This window comes from Heptranchias perlo, chromosome 6, assembly GCF_035084215.1.
Source record: "Heptranchias perlo isolate sHepPer1 chromosome 6, sHepPer1.hap1, whole genome shotgun sequence".
In the NCBI taxonomy this organism is placed as follows: domain Eukaryota; kingdom Metazoa; phylum Chordata; class Chondrichthyes; order Hexanchiformes; family Hexanchidae; genus Heptranchias; species Heptranchias perlo.
The window spans coordinates 56,362,276-56,382,654 of record NC_090330.1 but is presented as its reverse complement, the minus strand read 5'-3'; the positions used below and the strand labels follow the sequence as shown (position 1 = coordinate 56,382,654).

Genomic DNA, 20,379 nt, shown 5'->3' with positions numbered 1-20,379 from the left:
AGCCCTTTAAATGGCATGTCGTCTTGTCTTCAGTTTTGGAAACCAGGGCAGTTAGTGACCAACAAGTAAGCAACTGAAAACTTCGGCAAAATACATTAATTGTACTATATGAGCACAAGCCAAGCCTTAAATCAATGAAGAATAGAATCTGTAAGAAACGAGTTATGTCAAACAGTTTTAAAAGTGATGCTGTACAATGCCATTATTCTTCTTTAATACAGTAAATAAAAGGGCTTTATAAAATTGAAAATACAATTCAAACTATAATAAATAACCAGGCTCAGAATGATGCAACCAGTTGTGTTCTTAATTAAAGAAAGAAAGAAATTATATAACGCAGGAATAAATTGAGCAAGTCAAATCAATATGAAAATTTCATCTGGGTCACATATTATCTTCAATTTTAAATGCGGTCACACTCATTACAGTGACAAGAATCTTCCCCAAAAAATAACTGACATGGTGGACCGACTATAGATAACTCAGCCAAGCTGTGGATGAATGCCTGCCTGTTTAAATAGTAATGAACCACATGCTCAGATGATTCTTAGAGTGTATTGTTCATGGAATAAAAGCATAATGTTAGTTTTGCCAGCATTGCAACATAATGCAATGGAGTACGCTTCAGTTTATGGAAAGGAACTTTTGAAAAATTAAACGACCATCACTAGGTAGCTCATTAAATGCTTTCCTCACATCAAACAATAAATATGGCATTTTCAGTTGAATCTTTGGAACACAAACAAAAAGGGGTGCACGGTCACAACATGGAGCCTGGAATCAAAACAAAAAAAGCAAAGAGCAAAACAGTGCATGCAGAAAGTAGATAATTCTAGCAATATTCGCAGTAAAGAGCAAACCATAGTGCATTTAAGGGGAGAAAAATATAAAGATTTAGATTCTTTTCATGCAAAACATATATGCTACATATCCCAGGCTACTCACTGATAATGATTTGAGTGTCACAAAGAGTTACAGTACTAGGTTATGGAATACAAATGCCACAGGTCATAGATAAACTAATGTGATGCTGTTTAAGGGACTGGATTGTTGTTTATTGCATACCAGATTGAATAGAGTTGATATACAATCCAGGGTGTGCTTTTGTAGAGCTCAGCCATGCAAATTTCTGCCTTTACTTCTCAGATCGTTTACACAGTAAAGATGAACTCTTTTACTATTGAATAACACATTTTTGCTGAACCCTATTCATTATGGATAACCTACAGTATGGAACAGCAGCATGCAACAGGATGTTAACAATAACATAACGTTTACAGTCACAAAGTGCATTTAGTCAAAGACCATGAAAAGGCATGCAAAATTGTATTAATCCTTCAAGTATGGTTGGTTCTATGAAAATATTGATGTACCTTATCACCAAGTTTAGAAAACTCAAATTTAAATAACAGATACCGTAAACACTCAAAGTCAAGTTCAAATGTCATCTTGATCAAAGCTACTTTGAAAAGAAAGGAATATCCTGTGCTCTTTATTTTCACTCTCCTTCGTAACACTTACCTCTACAATTTTACCAATCATCACAATCTTTCAGATTGCAAGTTTCAAAAAAACAGATTCATGCTCCATAAAGTTTCAGGAGAATCCAGTACTCAAAGGATTAAAGTGTTTGTAAATTATATTATCTTTTCATGGATCTCAATGGGACAAATGGGGATTTTCAGAACACTGACAACAGAACTTACCAACTATATCAAACCAAAGAGGGGTGTTACTTGGTTGAACTGTGACCACACCCACAATTTCATTCACTCTGTCGTTTTCCATCACTGTGAAGTTGTAAAATGGTTCATCAAAACTGAGGGGAATGGCGGATGGTTCTGGTTTCTTAATCCACTCAATGTGCAAACGTGCAGTGGAAGACTTTTGTGGTCTCCCATTGTCCACTGCCTTAACCTGAGTATCAAAGATTAATGCAATGTCAAAGGTAGAATATAATCAAAAGTAAATATCACATTAGTAAATGGATTCCATTGTTTTAAAAGACAACACCAACTTTACATGCAATACATGTACAGGATAATTAAGCCTTCTTACCAAACCCAATTATATACCCTGAAAAGAGAATTCCAAAACTCAGGGTTGGAGCTCTGATATAACTAGAATCAGTCAACTTTAGCATTCTGCAGTTTTGATATGTATACGGCCTCTGGTTTGGCACAGACAGCACTTCATCTCTGCGTGCTGATGAGTAATATCGATACAGAGTACCTTCAGTCACTTGAATCATGTACAGATGGCCAAATTAAATTCTGTGTGTGCGCTCAAGATGCAGCTAATGATGCACTCTACCTCCTTTCACTTTTCCTTTGTGAAGACAATTGTAAGTATTCATTATATATTTCAAATGTTTTGATTCTTGATTTCAAAATTGCATTGCTGATTAAACCCGAAGTTTTTAGACTATGAACATTCTGTTTTATTTTAGACTGGATAATAGATAGTTCCTTGCAGCTGATTTGACCAGCATTTTTTGAATATTAAACTCAACACCTTGCATTTGATTCCTTAAAGTATGTAGTCTACAGATTATAATATTTACAATTTTGTGGTTGACATGCTAAGCATGTTAGAAGTAACACAATATAGGTGAAAGGCTAGTAAGGCCGACAGTGGCATAAAAGTTGAAGATTTAGGTTATCTTGTGATTATTGCATTATACTGTAATTCTTCCATTGCATCTGTCCCTGTTAATGCCATGAACTGGAGTTGCCTGCAGCAGGTCCAACAAAGGGAGAACCAACATTCCTTCCTTTGTTTTATTTTTACAGGAAATATGTTTAAAAGAAAGAGATAATTCTCCAATGCTATAAGCAGTTAATATGGAGTACAGCTTTGTTCCTCCCATTTAGGAAAAATGTTCAATGAAATAGTATGTCACACTGGTTCACAGTCTGAAAAGGTGTGCACTGCTTTTTGCCATCAATTAACTTTAATTAGGTATGTTACAGACAGCTAGAACTGTTCAGGTGAAACATACCTTGATCCATTTTATTAACACATAAATGCACAGTGCTGCAAAAGCACTTGGGGAATAAGTTCCCTCTACAATTGTAACTCCTAAGCATATATATGGAAGTGCATGTCCTTCATAATCCACATTCTCATTATTTTTCATTATCCAATACAAATAACACACAAGGCAAAACAAATGATAAAATTATCCCATTTTTGGGTGTTATATTTCAGGATTTTTGATCTTTTTTCATGGAAAGGACTTGGATATGATTAATGTTAAGGTATTGATTTTAGTTTAAAAAGGAGTTCATCAAGGTTAGAAATCCTCTTCTAGCATGCAGCCAATGGGATAGAGAGGGGATAGATATGTTAATGAGCCAGGCATTGATTCTATTATCCATGATGATCAGGAACAAAAGGGAATCTCTATCCCCGGCCTCCTACAATGAAGCTCAATGCGAGCTCAAGGAACAGCACCTCATCTTTCCACTAGGCACTTTACACCTTCCGGCCTCAACGTTGAGTTTAACAATTTTAGATGTAAACTATTGCTCCCATTTTCTCTTGGACAGCAGGTGCTGGTAATGGAAGATGGCTGCACCACAGTCACTGGCTGTGGAGGAGGTGTGGGCTGATCTTAGGGCAGGGATGCCCTATTTGTACATGGCTGGTGAGGTGTTCCACACTCCTGGGCCTACCTGCCTTTCTCCTGCCACATTCCTGGGCCACGGGAGCCCTCCTATCTTCACCAGATTTTTAATGCTTCCCTCCTCCTCTGCTATTCTGCTGTAACCATTTACATCTCCTCTGGACCCACCTTTTTGTTTTCATACTTATCTCATTATCACCAAATTTTTTCTTGCACCATCATCACTTTTGTCATTTAATCACTCCGGCTCTCCGCCCTATCACAGACCTTTCCCTGTCCCTTTTCCATGGCTCTGTACTTGCTGAAAAGCTGACATCTCTAACATCTTCCAGTGCTGATGAAACATCATCGACCTGAAACTTTAATTCTGTTTCTGTCTCCACCCGACCTGCTGAGTGTTTCCAGAATTTTCGTTTTTTATTTCAGATTTCGAGCATCTGCAGTACAACAACTTGCATTTATATAGTCCCTTAAACGTAGTAAGACGTCCCAAGGCATTTCACAGGAACATAGGGACAGGAGTAGGCCATTTAGCCCCTCGAGCCTGTTCTGCCATTCAATGAGATCATGGCTGATCTGTGACCTAACTCCAAATCCCTTAATACCTCTATATTCCATAAAAATCTATCGATCTCAGATTTAAAATTAACAACTGAGCTAGCATCAACTACCACAGGAGCGTTAAACAAAATTTGACACGCAGCCACATAAGGAGCTATTAGGACAGGTGATCAAAAGCTTGTTCAAAGATGTAGGTTTTAAGGAGTCTCTTAAAAGAGGAGAGGTAGAGAGGTGAGAGGTGGAGAGGTTTAGGGAGGGAATTTCAGAGCTTAGGGCCTAGGCACCTGAAGTCACAGCTGCCAATGGTGGAGCGATTAAAATCAGGGATGCGCAAGAGGCAAGAATCGGAGGAGCGCAGAGATCTCAGAGAGTTGTAGGGCTGGAGGAGGTTTCAGAGATAGGGAGGGGTGAGGCCACGGAGGGATTTGTAAGCAAGGATGAGAATTTTAAAATTGAGGCTTTCCCGGACCGGGAGCCAATGTAGGTCAGCGAACACAGGGTTGATGGGTAATCTGGACTTGGTGCGAGTTAGGATAGGGCAGCAGAGTTTTGGATGAGCTCAAGTTTATGGAGGGTGGAAGATGGGAGGCCGGCCAGGAGAAAATTTGAATAGTCAAGTCTAGAGATAACAAAGGCATGAATGAAGGTTTCAGCAGATGAGCTGAGGCAGGGGCGGAGTCAGCGATGTTACAGAAGTGCAAGTAGGCGGTCTTGGTTGTTGGCCAGGGGCTGCAGAAACTACTGAGTTTATTCCAAACTGCTGACACACAGGCAAAAACAACTTTTGAACTGAAGTAACCTGAGTTCAGTCGCTGGCCTGAGCTGGCTGGAACCGGTTTGAATTAGCTAAGTTTCGTGAAAGACAAAGGAGATGTGATAAGACACAAGTCCTTATTTAGAAAAGGAGTAACGAGGTAATGCTACCTAAGTCCTTGGGACACAGCCAATAAGGAGAAGACACGGACTAGGCGAGCAAGCCTAAACCAACGGGAGAGAGACAGCACAGCTTGAAGAGATAAGATTTGGAATAAGAAGGAAGAATCTCGGGTGTGGAGCCAGCGAAGACTCCGGAGACCAACCATCGCGGAAGTGGAAGAACCTACGTCAGGGACGTAGAGACGACGTCGAAAGAGAGAACGGAACGCCTGGCCAGCATCAACTCTCCGGGTATTAGCCTTTACATTCTGTGACCACTCAGGGAGTGTCAGAGAAACCTAGTGGGTGTGCGTTTAGATCCTAGTTTGGGTATAAAACTGTATAACCTGGTGCAAACTGCATGTCTATATCTAACCAGATGTATAAGCTATATATATATGATCTAACGACGTGAATAAAGCGAATTGAGAGTTGAGAGAGAATTGACTCTTCTCCTCTTTGTACTAAGCCAATAACCGTAACCGGTGACCATGTGATGGAGCGGATATGTGGTCGGAAGCTCATCTCAGGGTCAAATAGGACGCCATGGTTGCGAACAGTCTGGTTCAGCCTCAAACAGTGGCCAGGGAGAGGGTGGAGTCGGTGGTTAGGGAACAGAGTTTGTGGCAGGGACTGAAGACAATGGCTTCCCAATATTTATTTGGAGGGAATTTTTGCTCATCCAGTACTGGATATCAGACAAGCAGTGTGACACATCAGAGACAGGGGAGGGGTCGAGAGATGAGGTGGTGGTGAGGTAGAGCTGGGTGTCGTCAGCGTACATATGGAACCTAATGTTACAGTATTTTGCTTTTGTGACAATAGCGGAATTGTCACTTCATCTCAGGTGCTCTCAGCAATGATTCACACTGCAGGGGGTTGAAATGTCCAAAAGACACCACATCCGGTTCAGCTCACAAGGAGGTCCCTTTTGTTACACCTCCAGGTTGCACTATTGCATAATTAGATATTGGGTTGCATGGGCATGTTCCAGCACCTGAGAGAATATCTACAGCAGACTCAAAACGTGCAACAAAGGGGTTAAAGGGTTTAAGGAATATTGACATTTACTGAGTAAAACCAGAAATAAAATCTTACGGTTAAGATGTCGTAGTTTCCAGCTGAAAACTGTTTCCTGGAGGAAACCATTCCAGTTTTGGGGTCAATAAAAAACTTCCCATCAACATTTCCATCCACGATACTGTAGGAAATTTCTGCATTGGGGCCTTTGTCCTTGTCGAATGCAAATGTTCTATAAATTGGCTCACCCCGTTTCTTGCGGTCCCGCTCTGGAAGTTTAATTTGATATACCTTCTGCGGAAACAGGGGCTTGTTATCATTCTCATCCAACACATGCACCACCACCCACACAGTTGAGTGTTTTGGGGAAGAGCTGCCATCTGTCACCATCACCTGTAGGACATTAATAAAACAGTATTAACAGTCAGGGTGCTGTTCTTTCTATCTCCCCCACCAATTATACATTTCAGCATGACTGAATTTCAATCCACTCTTCACGTTAATGTCATATTTTTGCGAAACAACTTTCTCCTTTTCTTCTGCACTTTAGCTTGACAGCTAATTATTTTCTTCATCTGAATGATAAAATTGGAATTATATGGTCTATGGAAATTAGGCAAATCAATGAACAGGCTGAAACCATAATGGGAACATTCCAACTTAGCATAAGGTAGAATTAGCTAATTAAACACATACGTTTTAACAAGTAGAAAGTGAATATTTTTTTTAGAGAAACAAAATTGGGGACAAGTTATGTTTAAGTGTTGCATTTTAAAGCAATGTGATTTTGCACAGTTTAACAAAAATCACCGGCAAAAGGTATTGAAGATGTGTGTTAAAGTTAAGCAAGCCAGTTTGTGCAATGTTGTGACTCACCATCTACTTCAAACGAAGACAGTGAGGGTCAATTGTCTCTAGCCAGGCCCATTAAGCCAGGATGGTCCTTATTCATTTTCAGAATAGCAGGAGATGTTTTCTTTAAACCCACATCCCAAAGGTGGGGGGGGGGGCGGGGCGGAAGTTGAGAGAGCTAGTTTTATTGACAGGCTGATTAATGAATCACTGAACAGGGAAGAACACAGAGGATCAGCCCTCCCACTTGCTAAGAACACTAAAAGAAAAGAACAAAGGGACACATGGGCTGTCAGTCAGCCCACTAGATCTGGGAAAGAAGCCTGGACTAGCAAGCCTGGTAACTTTTTTTATTCGTTCATGGGATGTGGGCATTTATTGCCCATCCCTAATTGCCATTGAGAAGGTGGTGGTGAGCCGTCGTCTTGAACCGCTGCAGTCCGTCTGGTGAAGGTTCTCCCACAGTGCTGTTAGGAAGGGAGTTCCAGGATTTTGACCCAGCGACGATGAAGGAACAGCGATATATTTCCAAGTCGGGATGGTGTGTGACTTGGAGGGGAACGTGCAGGTGGTGTTCCCATTCACCCATTCCAAGCCCAGAACTAGTCAAGATCAGTAGACTGAACAGGAAAACTTAAGTGAGCCCACTAAAAGGGACAGTGTGGCATATTTGTTATTTTTCTGGTCATCAAGGAGAGTCTTGGAGTTAGTTGAATCAATGTGAGATCTGATTACATCTGTTACTCTACATTCATTTGCTGTCTGTAAAATAAAGCAACTTAACAATTTGTATCTGACCTCATCTCACTACAACTTTCAATCCGCCTTGAAAAAGATTGAAGAAGCGGAGATGAGGGTGTGCTGATAGACATGATATCCAGTTCAGATCACAAGACGGTCTTATTGTTACACCTCTCAATTACGATATCGTACAATTAGATATCGGGCAGATGCTCGGACTTACAGGCACCCCTATACCCAAGGAAATATCCCAGGCAGAACTGAAAAATGTAACAGTGAAATTATAAACTCAGAAGCTACAAAGAATGGCAGATGTACAGTAGCGCTTGATACAATGTTAAACAAAACAAAAAATGCTGGACACATTCAGGTCAGGCAGCAGGGGAATGCTTTTTACATGGAGGTGAGAAGGGAGCCGTGGTGGTGGGGTGAGGAGGGGGGAAGAAGATAATCGGATGCAAAACCCGGAAGTAAAGTTGGTGGCTCACCATCTGTGATCGCGACCTAATTGAGGGCAATAAATTTTACTTCCGGGCTTTGCGCCCAGCAGGGATCAGAGAAGAGGGATCATGGGGGGGTTGATTCCAGGAGAAGATCGGGGCGGGGGAGGGGGGGGGGCTGATACCGGGAGGAAATTAAAGGCAGATGAAGAGCAATAACTATAAGTCCTCGATAGCTGATGAAGATATTTGCCGCCATAAAATGACAGGGCTCCGACCTCTACCTTTCTATATAATAGTTCCATCCTGTAATCAATACAAATTCTCACAGTCAAACTTGTTGCCAAATCTTCAGGAGAACAGCCAGAGGTCACAGTTTGGGAGAAGGGATCGGAGATTTTTTGATCAGCAAGGGAGTCAAAGGATATGGGGAAAGGGCGGGAAAGTGGAGTTGTGGTAAAAATCAGATCAGCCACTTCTCACTAAATGGCGGAGCAGGCTCGAAGGACCGAATGGCCTACTCCTGCTCCTATCTCTTATGGTCTTATGGGTGAAGAATCATAGAATCATAGAAAGTTAAGGCACAGAAGGACGTGATTCGGCCCATCGTGTCTGCTGGCCGAAAAAGAGCTATCCAGCTTAATCTGACTTCCGAGCACTTGGTCCGTAGCCCTGTAGCTTACGGCGTTTCAAGTGCACATCCAAGTACTTTTTAAATGAGTTGAGTGTTTCTGCCTCTACCACCCTTTCAGGCAGTGAGTTCCAGACCCCCACCACCCACTTGGCGAAAAAAATTCTCCTCAGCTCCCCTCTAATCCTTCTACCAATTACTTTAAATTTATGTCCCCTGGTCATTGATGCCTCTGCTAAGGGAAATAGGTCCTCCCTATCCACTCTATCTCGTCCAGTCATAATTTTATATACCTCAATTAAATCTCCCCTCAGCCTCCTTTGTTCCAAAGAAAACAACCCCAGCCTATCCAATCTTTTCTCATAGCTAAAATTCTCCAGCCCTGGCAACATCCTCATAAATCTCCTCTGTACCCTCTCTAGTGCAATCACATCTTTCCTGTAATGTGGTGACCAAAACTGTATGCAGTACTCAAGCTGTGGCCTAAACAATGTTTTATATAGTTCTAGCATTACCTCCCTGCTCTTATATTCTATGCCTTGGCTAATAAAGGAAAGTATCCCATATACCTTTTTAACCACCTTATCTACTTGTCCTTGTATCTTCAGGGATCTGTGAACATGCACTCCAAGGTCCATTTGTTCCTCTACACCTCTCAGTATCCTCACATTTATTGTGTACTCCCATGCCTTGTTTGCCCTCCCCAAAGACATTACCTCACATTTCTCTGGATTGAATTCCATTTGCCATTTTTTTGCCCACCTGACTAGTCCATTGATATCTTCCTGCAGTCTATAACTTTCCTCCTCACTATCAACCACGCGGCCAATTTTTGTATCATCTGCAAAGTTCTTGATCAAGCCCCCCCACATTCAAGTCCAAATCATTGATATATACCACAAAAAGCAAGAGACCTACTACCGAGCCTTGTGGAACCTCACTGGAAACAGCCTTCTAGTCACAAAAACACCCATCAACCATTACCCTTTGCTTCCTGCCACTGAGTCAATTTTGGATCCAACTTGCCACTTTTCCTTGGATTCCATGGGCTTGCACTTTTTTGACCAGTCTGCCATGTAGGACCTTGTCAAAAGCCTTACTAAAATCCATGTAGACTACATCAAACGCGTTACCCTCATTGACCCTCCTTGTTACCTCCTCAAAAAAGGTTGCCAATCGGGAGAAGAGATCGCAGTTCGGGAGAAAAGGTCAGAGGTCGAATGAGGAGTCGGAGGTGAGGGCGGGGCCATCATCGAGGGTGGGGGGGGGGGGCTCAGCTTATTGCGAGGGTCCTGGCATGCCAGGTGAGCTTGTTGGGCCTGGATAAAGCACTCCTGCTCCTCCTGGCCCACAAGCAGTGCAATAAAGGCACTCACCTCATGGATCATGCTTTCACCTGACGTGAATCAGAAGCGATGGGCAACCCGAACAGGTAAGGTTAAATTCGTTTGACATTTCTAATGGACAAAAAATTAAGTGCCTCAAGTATCGCAATGAGGTACATTGCCCTTTAAACATCGGTACGCTGGCTCTAAGTGGTTTCTGTTGCACGCGCACATCCAAACGTGCCTGGGTTAAACCTGGAAGTGGGCGCACTGGAGCCAGGATGTGGTCCTGCTCCAAAAACAAACTATTTTTGCTGCCCACCCGCCCCCAACCCACCCGTTCTTAGGGGTCAAAGTTACTCCCCAGGAGTCAAGAGAACACATATCAGTTGACGTTTCAGGTTAGAGCCTTCCTCACATATAAGGTAACCTCAGTCACAGTGCTGTGATTTGCAGTGTTCTAATGAGCTGCAGCTTTGTAAATGAAGTAGCATAGTACCAACAATTTTCGCCCTCTCACTAGTTTTCCCACATCCTCTCTTGAAGGCACTGACACACATTGGCGTGCAGATCCACAGGTGCCCTCCACCGGTACCTTGCCCAAGTGGACATTCTTCCTGCTTGAACAATGTGTGTGTTGGTAGTCCAGCTGGTGTTGAGGGGGGTGGGGAGGAGATGAAACAAGGGAAGGGATCAGACAGATTTGATCTTGTTTTTGTGTCCACACACAAGCAATTTCTAGTACGAGTCACTGGAGAGCAATCAGGAGCAGGAACTCGGATTTTTTTCTGCTTTGCTCAGGGATGCTGAGGCCAGTTGTAATGCTCTTTTAATAGCTAACTCAGCAGAGACGAGGAGATTGAGCCTGGTACTTTCTTGGTCCATGCAGCTCCATTGCACAAAGTGCACTATCCAACTAAGCCATCAGGGGAGCTATGTGCCAACAGCTAAAGGACCCTTTGTGCATTTTTCATTTATAACTCCTTGCTGTAGCTTTTTTTAAAAAAAAGTATCATTGCAGCTGAACTCATTGTGGAGCTAATTTTCATCCTCCCTGCCAGGCGGCAATGGGACGGTAGTGTGATGAAAATCATGGCTCAGCACTTCGTACTCCATTTCTGTAGATGTCTGCACCCACTGCTAATCTGCAGCAGGCTGGGAAATAGGTGAGAAACGGTCCCGCCTGGAACAGGTGGGAGCCTACTTAATATATGCAAATCGGGGTTCTGACATACATAGGGCCCTTCGCACGCTGCGCAAGCTCTGCCCAGTGGAACTGTATGCAGAGCAGCCTAACTAGTCTTATTTAAAACAGTCTAGGCAAGCTGCAGCAATGATTTTTGTGGGTCAACAGGAGCATGAAGGCTCTTGGTCCCCCAAAACCATCCCATCCAATGCCCATCCTTCCATGACCCCTGCTGCCTGTTATCACCAGCTCCCGCCCCCCCCCACAACTAACATAACCCTACCGACTCCAGGTACGTGGAGGAACCGGCGATTGCTCCACCTCCCGCCCATCCCACCCCAACCGATCGGCGAACTGCCCCTCCATGCTGAAAATGCACAGGTAGCTCCTCTATCAAATTAAAATGAGGCATGACCATGAAAATAGTTCATGCTTCTCGCCGGTGACATCAAGGAAGCATTCCAATCGTCACACCCATCATCCGTCCGATGTTGTACAATGAATATTGGCCACATAACTCTCGGTAAATTTGAACTCAAAATAAAATTCAGCAAGCTCAAGCTGTGAGGACAACAACTTGTTTTTAAACTGCTGCAACCCAAAAAAGCTTAATTTTTCAATGTTTACTGAGTATTATAGAAGTATTGTAATAAAGATAGAAATTATGCATTAGGATCCACTCAAATAAAATTTTACTTTTTTTTCTTGTGATTTTTCTTAATAATGTTGAATTCTCAAAGTTAGCTCAACATATATCCAACTACAGTGGGAATCAAATATCTCCTCCTCATTATCACTAGAATAAGGTTGAAGTCTGAATGCAAGGATTTTCTCTTTTCCAACCACAGACCGTACATAATAATTGCATGAGTTCCATACGAAAGATTCTGTTGAATTATGTGTTTCAGTAGACATAGATTCATCTGAATTTGATGCACTTCCCTACCATGACAGATACATTGAAAATTACCAAGCTCATTGTAGGAATTCTTATGAACACAACAGTTCTGACTTCATTGATTCATCACAAATGAGTCACTTTATTGAAAGGGGATTGATTTTTTTCTCTCCCAACAATGTCTCTCAATCTTAAATATATACGAAGTGGAGGGCCAGCAAAATGTCAAGTTCATTTTATTGGAATGTTTATTTTGTTTAAGCAGAATAGTCCCACAATAAAATAATTGTATGTTGAGATAGCTGAGCTTTGGATAAAGGTTTCTAAATGGGTTTATAAGCCATGCCCAAATGACTAAAGGCTTTAATTCTAATGAAGTGCTGGCATCACCATCCAAGATAGGAAGGGCAACCATCTCTGGTCAACACAGTGAGAGCTGGATTATACTCATCTATTCCTCCCTTCTCTATTAACCTGATTGGTTTTAATTGCCCATCACCCTTCCTTCTCAGTTAAATACCTCATCACTTCCCTATTTAATCAATTTACCAATATATTAGTAACCTCCCTTTTTTTTTCGTTCATGGGATGTGGGCGTCACTGGCGAGGTCAGCATTTATTGCCCATCCATAATTGCCCTTGAGAAGGTGGTGGTGAGCCGCCTTCTTGAACCGCTGCCGTCCGTGTGGTGAAGGTTCTCCCACAGTGCTGTTAGGAAGGGAGTTCCAGGATTTTGACCCAGCAACGATGAAGGAACGTCGATATATTTGCAAGTCGGGATGGTGTGCGACTTGGAGGGGAACGTGCAGGTGGTGTTGTTCCCATGTGCCTGCTGCCCTTGTCCATCTACGTGGTAGAGGTCGCGGGTTTGGGAGGTGCTGTCGAAGAAACCTTGGCGAGTTGCTGCAGTGCATCATGTGGATGGTGCACACTGCAGCCACAGTGCTCCGGTGGTGTAGGGAGTGAATGTTTAGGGTGGTGGATGAGGTGCCAATCAAGTGGGCTGCTTTGTCCTGGATGGTGTCAAGCTTCTTGAGTGTCGTTGGAGCTGCACTCATCCAGGCAAGTGGAGAGTATTCCATCACACTCCTGACTTGTGCCCTGTAGATGGTGGAAAGGCTTTGGGGAGTCAGGAGGTGAGGCACTCGCCGCAGAATACCCAGCCTCTGACCCGCTCTTGTAGCCACAGTATTTATGTGGCTGGTCCAGTTAAGTTTCTGGTCAATGGTGACCCCCAGGATGTTGATGGTGGGGGATTCGGCGATGGTAATGCCGTTGAATGTCAAGGGGAGGTGGTTAGACACTCTCTTGTTGGAGATGGTCATTGCCTGGCACTTGTCTGGCGCGATTGTTACTTGCCACTTATCAGCCCAAGCCTGGATGTTGTCCAGGTCTTGCTGCATGTGGGCTCGGACTACTTCATTATCTGAGGGGTTGCGAATGGAACTGAACACTGTTGGGCCTAGGACACTGCCCTGAGGAACTCCTGCAGCAATGTCCTGGGGCTCAGATGATTGGCCTCCAACAACCACTACCATCTTCCTTTGTGCTAGGTATGACTCCAGCCACTGGAGAGTTTTCCCCCTGATTCCCATTGACTTCAATTTTACTAGGGCTCCTTGGTGACACACTCGGTCAAATGCTGCCTTGATGTCAAGGGCAGTCACTCTCACCTCATCTCTGGAATTCAGCTCTTTTGTCCATGTTTGGACCAAGGCTGTAATGAGGTCTGGAGCCGAGTGGTCCTGGCAGAACCTAAACTGAGCATCGGTGATCAAGTTATTGGTAAGTGCCGCTTGATAGCACTGTTGATGACACCTTCCATCATTTTGCTGATGATTGAGTGTAGACTGCTGGGGCGGTAATTGGCCGGATTGGATTTGTCCTGCTTTTTGTGGACAGGACATACCTGGGCAATTTTCCACATTATTGGGTAGATGCCAGTGTTGTAGCTGTACTGGAACAGTTTGGCTAGAGGCGCGGCTAGTTCTGGAGCACAAGCCTTCAGCACTACAGCTGGGATGTTGTCGGGGCCCATAGTCTTTGCTGTATCCAGTGCACTCAGCCGTTTCTTGACATCACGTGGAGTGAATCGAATTGGCTGAAGACTGGCTTCTGTGCTGGTGGGGATATCGGGAGGAGGCTGGGATGGATCATCCACTCGGCACATCTGGCTGAAGATGGTTGCAAACGCTTCAGCCTTGTCTTTTGCACTCACGTGCTGGACTCCACCATCATTCAGGATGGGGATGTTTACAGAGCCTCCTCCTCCCATTAGTTGTTTAATTGTCCACCACTATTCACGACTGGATGTGGCAGGACTGCAGAGCTTTAATCTGATCCGTTGGTTGTGGAATTGCTTAGCTCTGTCTATAGCATGTTGCTTCCGCTGTTTAGCATGTTGCCCACCCTTGTGGAATAGCTCCCATCTACTCCAGAATTGTGTCAATGCCCAACAAAGCGGAATCTCTCTTCCTGACACCACAACTTTAGCCATGCATTAGTTTCCCTTATCTTCCTGTCCTTCCCTATTCTAGCATATGGCTGGGGAAGTAACCCTGAGATTACCACCTGAGATTACCTCCTGCTCCTAAACTTATTTCCCAATCTGCTAAATTAATCTTCTCCACACTTAGAACTTCAAATCTATTTGAGAGCATAAGTTGTTCTGGGAGCTCCTGTTCCAATCTTTCCTTCCTGCCCTTTTCCTACCCCTTGGATAGTCACCTTTGTTTCCACCTCTACTGCCTCCAATTTCACATCCATGTGACTTCCCGCTTAAAGTCTTGCTCCAAAAGTTTCTCTCTCTCCCTGATATGTCAGATTGTCTCCATGTCCTTCACATGTTCTGAGCTCGAGCAACGCGAGTTGGTGACACTCCCCACAGACATGTTTAGCCAAATCAACACAGGGTATTCTAAACTCCCAAATCTTGCAGAAATAACATCATCACTGTCCCTTCCTGCTCTCCCATTTTAAGGATGAGTTAGTTTGTTCTACTTTAATGTTGATATTACTTGCGTATAATATCAGCTAGTCTACTTAGCTCCTCTAATTCCCACACTCACCAAATCCCCATTTTAAAAATCCATACTCTTACTCTGTTCCCAGCTGGAGCTGGAGCTCTCACAACCACCTATCTTTATATACCTTTCAGACAGAAACCTGTTTCAAATAGTGAGTCAGCCCCCAGCTACACAGTATCAAATTAACACCTGGAAGGTGACCTACTTATTGTTGGCTGACAGTTAAGTGCCAACTGACTTGCAGTTACACAAGTTAAAATCTAAGCTTAAATTTCAGTTCAATAAAAAGCACAAAGTTCTGTAATACTTACCCATAGCTTAGCTCCTACTCACCAATGAATTCCAACTCTCACCTAATTCCCATTTTACAAGTCCTTAGTCTCACTCTGTTCTCACCTTACTTTGTTACCAGCTCAAACCATGATGTGCTTTCAGTCCTACACAGAAGGGGAATTTTAACCCCCCAGGACGGGCAGGACAGTGGCCGGGGAGGGGGAGGGTGGTAAAATTGTTAAAAATGGGAAACCCGACCCCAACCCACTGCAAACAGGCCTACTTCTGGTTTAACCAGGGTGGGTTGGGGATTGGGCAAGTAACCTGCTCGAGAGGCGGGTCGGTAATTATGATGTGTTAATGAGGTTCCGTGCCTCAGATTTCATCAGCAATTTGGATTTAACGCCTCCAGCATGCATTTCCCGGGGCTCGGGAAACCCGGCATTTAAAAGGAGGCGAGAACTGCTGGCGCCGGTAGGTAAGTGCTTCTTCAGCACTGCTTGTCGGTCAGGAGGAACAGAAGTCCTACCCCCCCACCCCCAGCCCCCCAATCAAACCTGTCGCGATCTCCAGACCCCACTGTGGTATGATCTCTCCCCCACTGCGATCTTCAGACCCCGCCGTGATCTTCAGACCCCCTTCTGCCCTACTCTCCGGTCCGCGGCTGCGGCCTTGTACAGCAGGCTTTCCCACCCGCCAGCCAGCCAGCCTCTCAATGTGGCTAACTGCCGGGCGGGAAAAGGAGTAAAAAAATTCTAATGAGGTCCTACCATTAAATTTGGCAGGACCTCCACCTTCCCAGGCCGCTGACAGGTGCCACCATTCCCTTCCCGCAAATATCGGGGCCAGAGAGTCTGAAAACAATCGCTAGTGGTTGTAGATGCGCACTACAAACCTGCCCTTAATTCAGTATTAATTGGGAAGCCCCACTCATACAGCTCGGGCTGGATATAAACTCGGAGCTGGGAAAAGAGCAGGGGGGAGGATTTTCGGACGGGAAACCCAGAAGTAAGGGTTTCCCGCATGTTGTGCTGATTTTGAAGGTAGGACGTCTTTAAAATGTTTTCAACAGGTTTTGCATCTGACAGCCAGCCAGCCAGATTGATAGGCTGGGTACCTATTGGGCGGGAAAGCAGTCGGGGAGAGATTGGGGCCTTCGGAGTTTGGATGGGGGGAGATCAGGGAGAAGCCGGGGTCTTCGGATGGGAGAGCCGATCGCGGGGGGGGGGGGGGGGGGGGGGTTGAAGGAAGTCAGACTTTGTGTGGGGGGTGGGGGGTGGTTGGGGTGCATCGGACATCTTGGGGGTCAGGAGCTCGGCTGATCGCGGAGTGTTTAAAATGTAAGCTTGTTAAGCCACGGGGAAGCACATCTGCTCCTCCTGGCCCACAAGCCTCCTTTTACCTACCGGGATTCCCACGGCCCGGGAAACCTGCGCTGGAAGTATTAAATTGTAATGCCTCTTAAATTTAATTTAAAATTGCCTCATTAACATGTGATAAACGGCTAAATTGCTCTGATGAGCACCCACCTGCCTGTACTAATTATCGACCCGCCTCTGGCGAGTCGGTTACTCGGACGCAGCCAAACGTGGCTCCGTTAAACCTGGAAGTGGGTGCGTTGGAGCCGGGTTTCAGTTGCATTGCAAAATTCTATTATTTCAACTTCCCACCCATTTTTGGGGGTTAAAATTGCCCCCCCCCCCAGTGAAAGAAGTGGGAATTCACACTGGATAACAGGGGTACTCTTCGGTGGTTGGCATTAAGGCACATGGTTGGGGCACAGTGAGAAGACTATCACTCTGCATCTGGATAGTTGCTATATCTGACCGTTGGACTACTTATTCTGATACAGATTACAATTTTTTAAAATAGTATTCCAGTTCTCTGCAGTGAAATTTGCCACCTTGATCACTATTACAAGTATTGGGATTGCCCAAGATATTCTCTCGCCTATAGTTGTGCAGGTCCCTTCCATGTGCAGTCTTAAATTCAAGAGTGTCCTCATTGCCTCAGTTTGAAGTAGATGGTGAGCCACAACATTCCACAAACTGGTCTGTCTAGCTTTAACACAAAACTTCAATGCAGCCTATGATTTTTTTTAAAACTTGTACAAATTTACTTTGTTTTAAAATACAATACTTAATAAAATTCATTCTCAAATCCTTCTCATGAAGAAAAGAATGATTAAAAATCCCAAAATACAACAATCAGAAGTTTTACCTCAAAATTTTAAAATGAAAAAAAACTTGTACCATATTATTTTTTTGTTCTATAATTTTACGGCAACATTCAGACAGTGCCTACTTCTGCCCAAGATCACTTCAAAAGAATCATTCCTGCACTTCACAACGACAAACCATAAGTCAAATAGTTCTTCTGTTCAGAAAGAAGCATCATAAGCACTCTTAATATTGACACCACAATATTGAACTCAGTAGCTCTGAGTACTGTTGTAAAACATTTTAATATATCCAGCTAGGAACAATAAGGAGAAACTCCATGGTAACAGAACATTTTCAAGTTGAACGCACATGTTCCAGGCATCGCTCCATTTTGGACTCTTCAGCCAGCAGTCCAGATCAGTCAGAGGCAGGGTGATGATTTATAACAGAGTTTGGCGAGAACATCCTTCACTATGATACGATGTTTGGCTGACTCCCAAATAGCCTGTTAGATTAATATACTGTGCCAATGTATGACTTTTACATCATTGGAAATTATAAATAGGTTAATTTACTGCACAAAACACTGCAGATGACTATACCTTTAGAAACATAAGAAATAGGAGCAGGAGTAAGCCATATGGCCCCTCAAACCTGCTCTGCCATTCAATAAGATCATGGTTGATCTTCTACCTTAACAGGTCTGATTGGGAGTGAGATGGAGAATTAAAATGGCAAACGACCGAAAGCTCAGGGTCACGCTTGCGGACTCAACGGAGGTGTTCAGAAAAGTAATCACCCAATCTGCGTTTGGCCTCCCCAATGTAGACACCACATCATGAGCAGCGAATATAGTGTACTAAATTGAAAGAAGTACAAGTAAATCATTGTTTCACCTGGAAGGAATATTTGGGGCCCTGAACGGTGGGAAGGAAGGTGGTGAAGGGGCAGGTGTTGCATCTCCTGTGCTTGTATGGGAAGGGGAATGGACGTTGGGGGTGATGGAAGAGTGGACCAGGGTGTCGTGGAGGGAATGGTCCGTTTGGAATGCTGAAAGGGAAGGGGAGGGGAAGATGTGTTTAGTGGTGGCATCGCGTTGGAGGTGTCTCCATCTGGCTGAGGTCATCCATGGGGAAGTTGGCATAGTGCGAGGCCCTGCGAAACAAGCTGTCGGTGACCTGCCTTACTCACTTGTGTTTAGACGACTGAGATATCCCGGTGATGTCCCCGGTGGCACCCTGCAATGATCTGGAAGCGAAGAAGCTGAGGGCAGTGGTGACTTTGACAGCGACAGGTAAAGAGATGCTGCTCGGGCCAGCCGGGGGCAGCTCGGCATGAAGGAGGCTGCAGATGTCTACACATACACCCATTGTAGAGTGACCCAATGGGTGGCATCAACTGTGGGTGTTTATGGTGAACCTCATGAAAGGGACTGACTCTGAGCCTCCGTGTGCACTGCTCCTCAGAGAGGTCCAGGAAGCTGAGCCTCGGTCTGTAGACCCTGTGGCGAGGGTAGTGCCTCCTGCGATGTCGCTCTCTCTGTTGTTGCCCTCTGTGCTGTTGTGCAGGAGCCTGTGGTGCAGCACCACGTAGCGGAGGTGGACGGCGTGCCTGGCGAGGCTGGTGATGTCGCTCGTCCTCGGATGAAGTGATGAATGCAGCTATGGCACCCCCCCATCCTGACGGTGAGAGTTTGAGGGGGTCCGCAAAGTAGGTAAATGTGTTTGCACAGCAGAGTTTAGGGTATAAATTAAGAATTTTGAGTGGAAACACAAAGATGTTGCAGCCAAAGCTTTGTCTGAAGTGACAGACTGCTCTACTGCAATAAATGTGGTTTTCCCCCCACCGGTCAAATAATCCTTTGTATCTCCCGCTGGCTGAAACACGTCTGCTCCAACAGGGAGTGTTTCCTACACCACGGGGGACACATTGAGGATCATTCAAAATTGCACCCCTGCCAAAATTTCCACTCAATGAGGTCTGTCAAGTACCTCAACTATCTAAAGCAGCATTCCGCCGGCTTTAATTGCCGGTGGGAGTCCCACATTCGGGAACTGCACGCGCACCCAAACACATCACTGGGGAACCCGGAAGTCAGAGGATTGGAGCTGGGCTCCAAACCCGGTCCGGGATTCCATCATTTTAGGAGCCTCTCCGCCCCCAACGCAACCGCTCAGCCATCTGAAAATTGGTCCCTAAGACTCCGTTTGTAGAGGTGCAACCATCAACTACTTAAATAGAGGGCAACCATGTTAGCACTGTTAGAAAAGCTTTTCACTTACATTTAGTTATCAGTCTCTAACTTTATAAAAGTAAAAATTACTAAAGGTAAAACCATTTAAATAAAATGCTAATTAAATAATGTAGTGATAAATTATTAAAGTTATATTACATTCCAATTCGAAATCTAGTTCTTAACCTCAGAATAATTCCATAAATTCAAAAATCTAACCGTATTTCTTACTATTAATTTACAAAGACTATCAAGAAATGGATTACTGTCACCTAGCAATTACTATACAACTGGAACCCAATGCTGCTGCTATGCTGCCAACGTGGTACAAAAATGACATTGGTATCAGCACAAATTCAGAATTCAACTGTTATCATGTCACCACAATAAACCGTTCTCTCTGAAATTAGCACGGCTGCCACCATGTCCATTCAGACCCTAGAAATACAGTGTTCTCGCTCAAGAATCTGATACGATGAGCGTAGAAC

At 44.3% G+C, this 20,379-nt stretch overlaps 1 protein-coding gene across 2 annotated transcripts in view; it reads right to left on the bottom strand.

Annotated features, from left to right (window-relative positions):
* Nucleotides 1–20,379, bottom strand: part of fat3a (FAT atypical cadherin 3a) — a 465,040-nt gene that overhangs the window by 180,845 nt on the left and 263,816 nt on the right. For both annotated transcript variants that reach the window (XM_067986342.1, XM_067986341.1), the window contains exons 4-5: nucleotides 6,203–6,517; nucleotides 1,707–1,917 (exon numbers count right to left, since the gene is read on the bottom strand). In XM_067986342.1, the coding sequence (XP_067842443.1) occupies nucleotides 1,707–1,917; nucleotides 6,203–6,517 (526 nt within the window). The remainder of the gene's footprint in view (nucleotides 1–1,706; nucleotides 1,918–6,202; nucleotides 6,518–20,379) is intronic.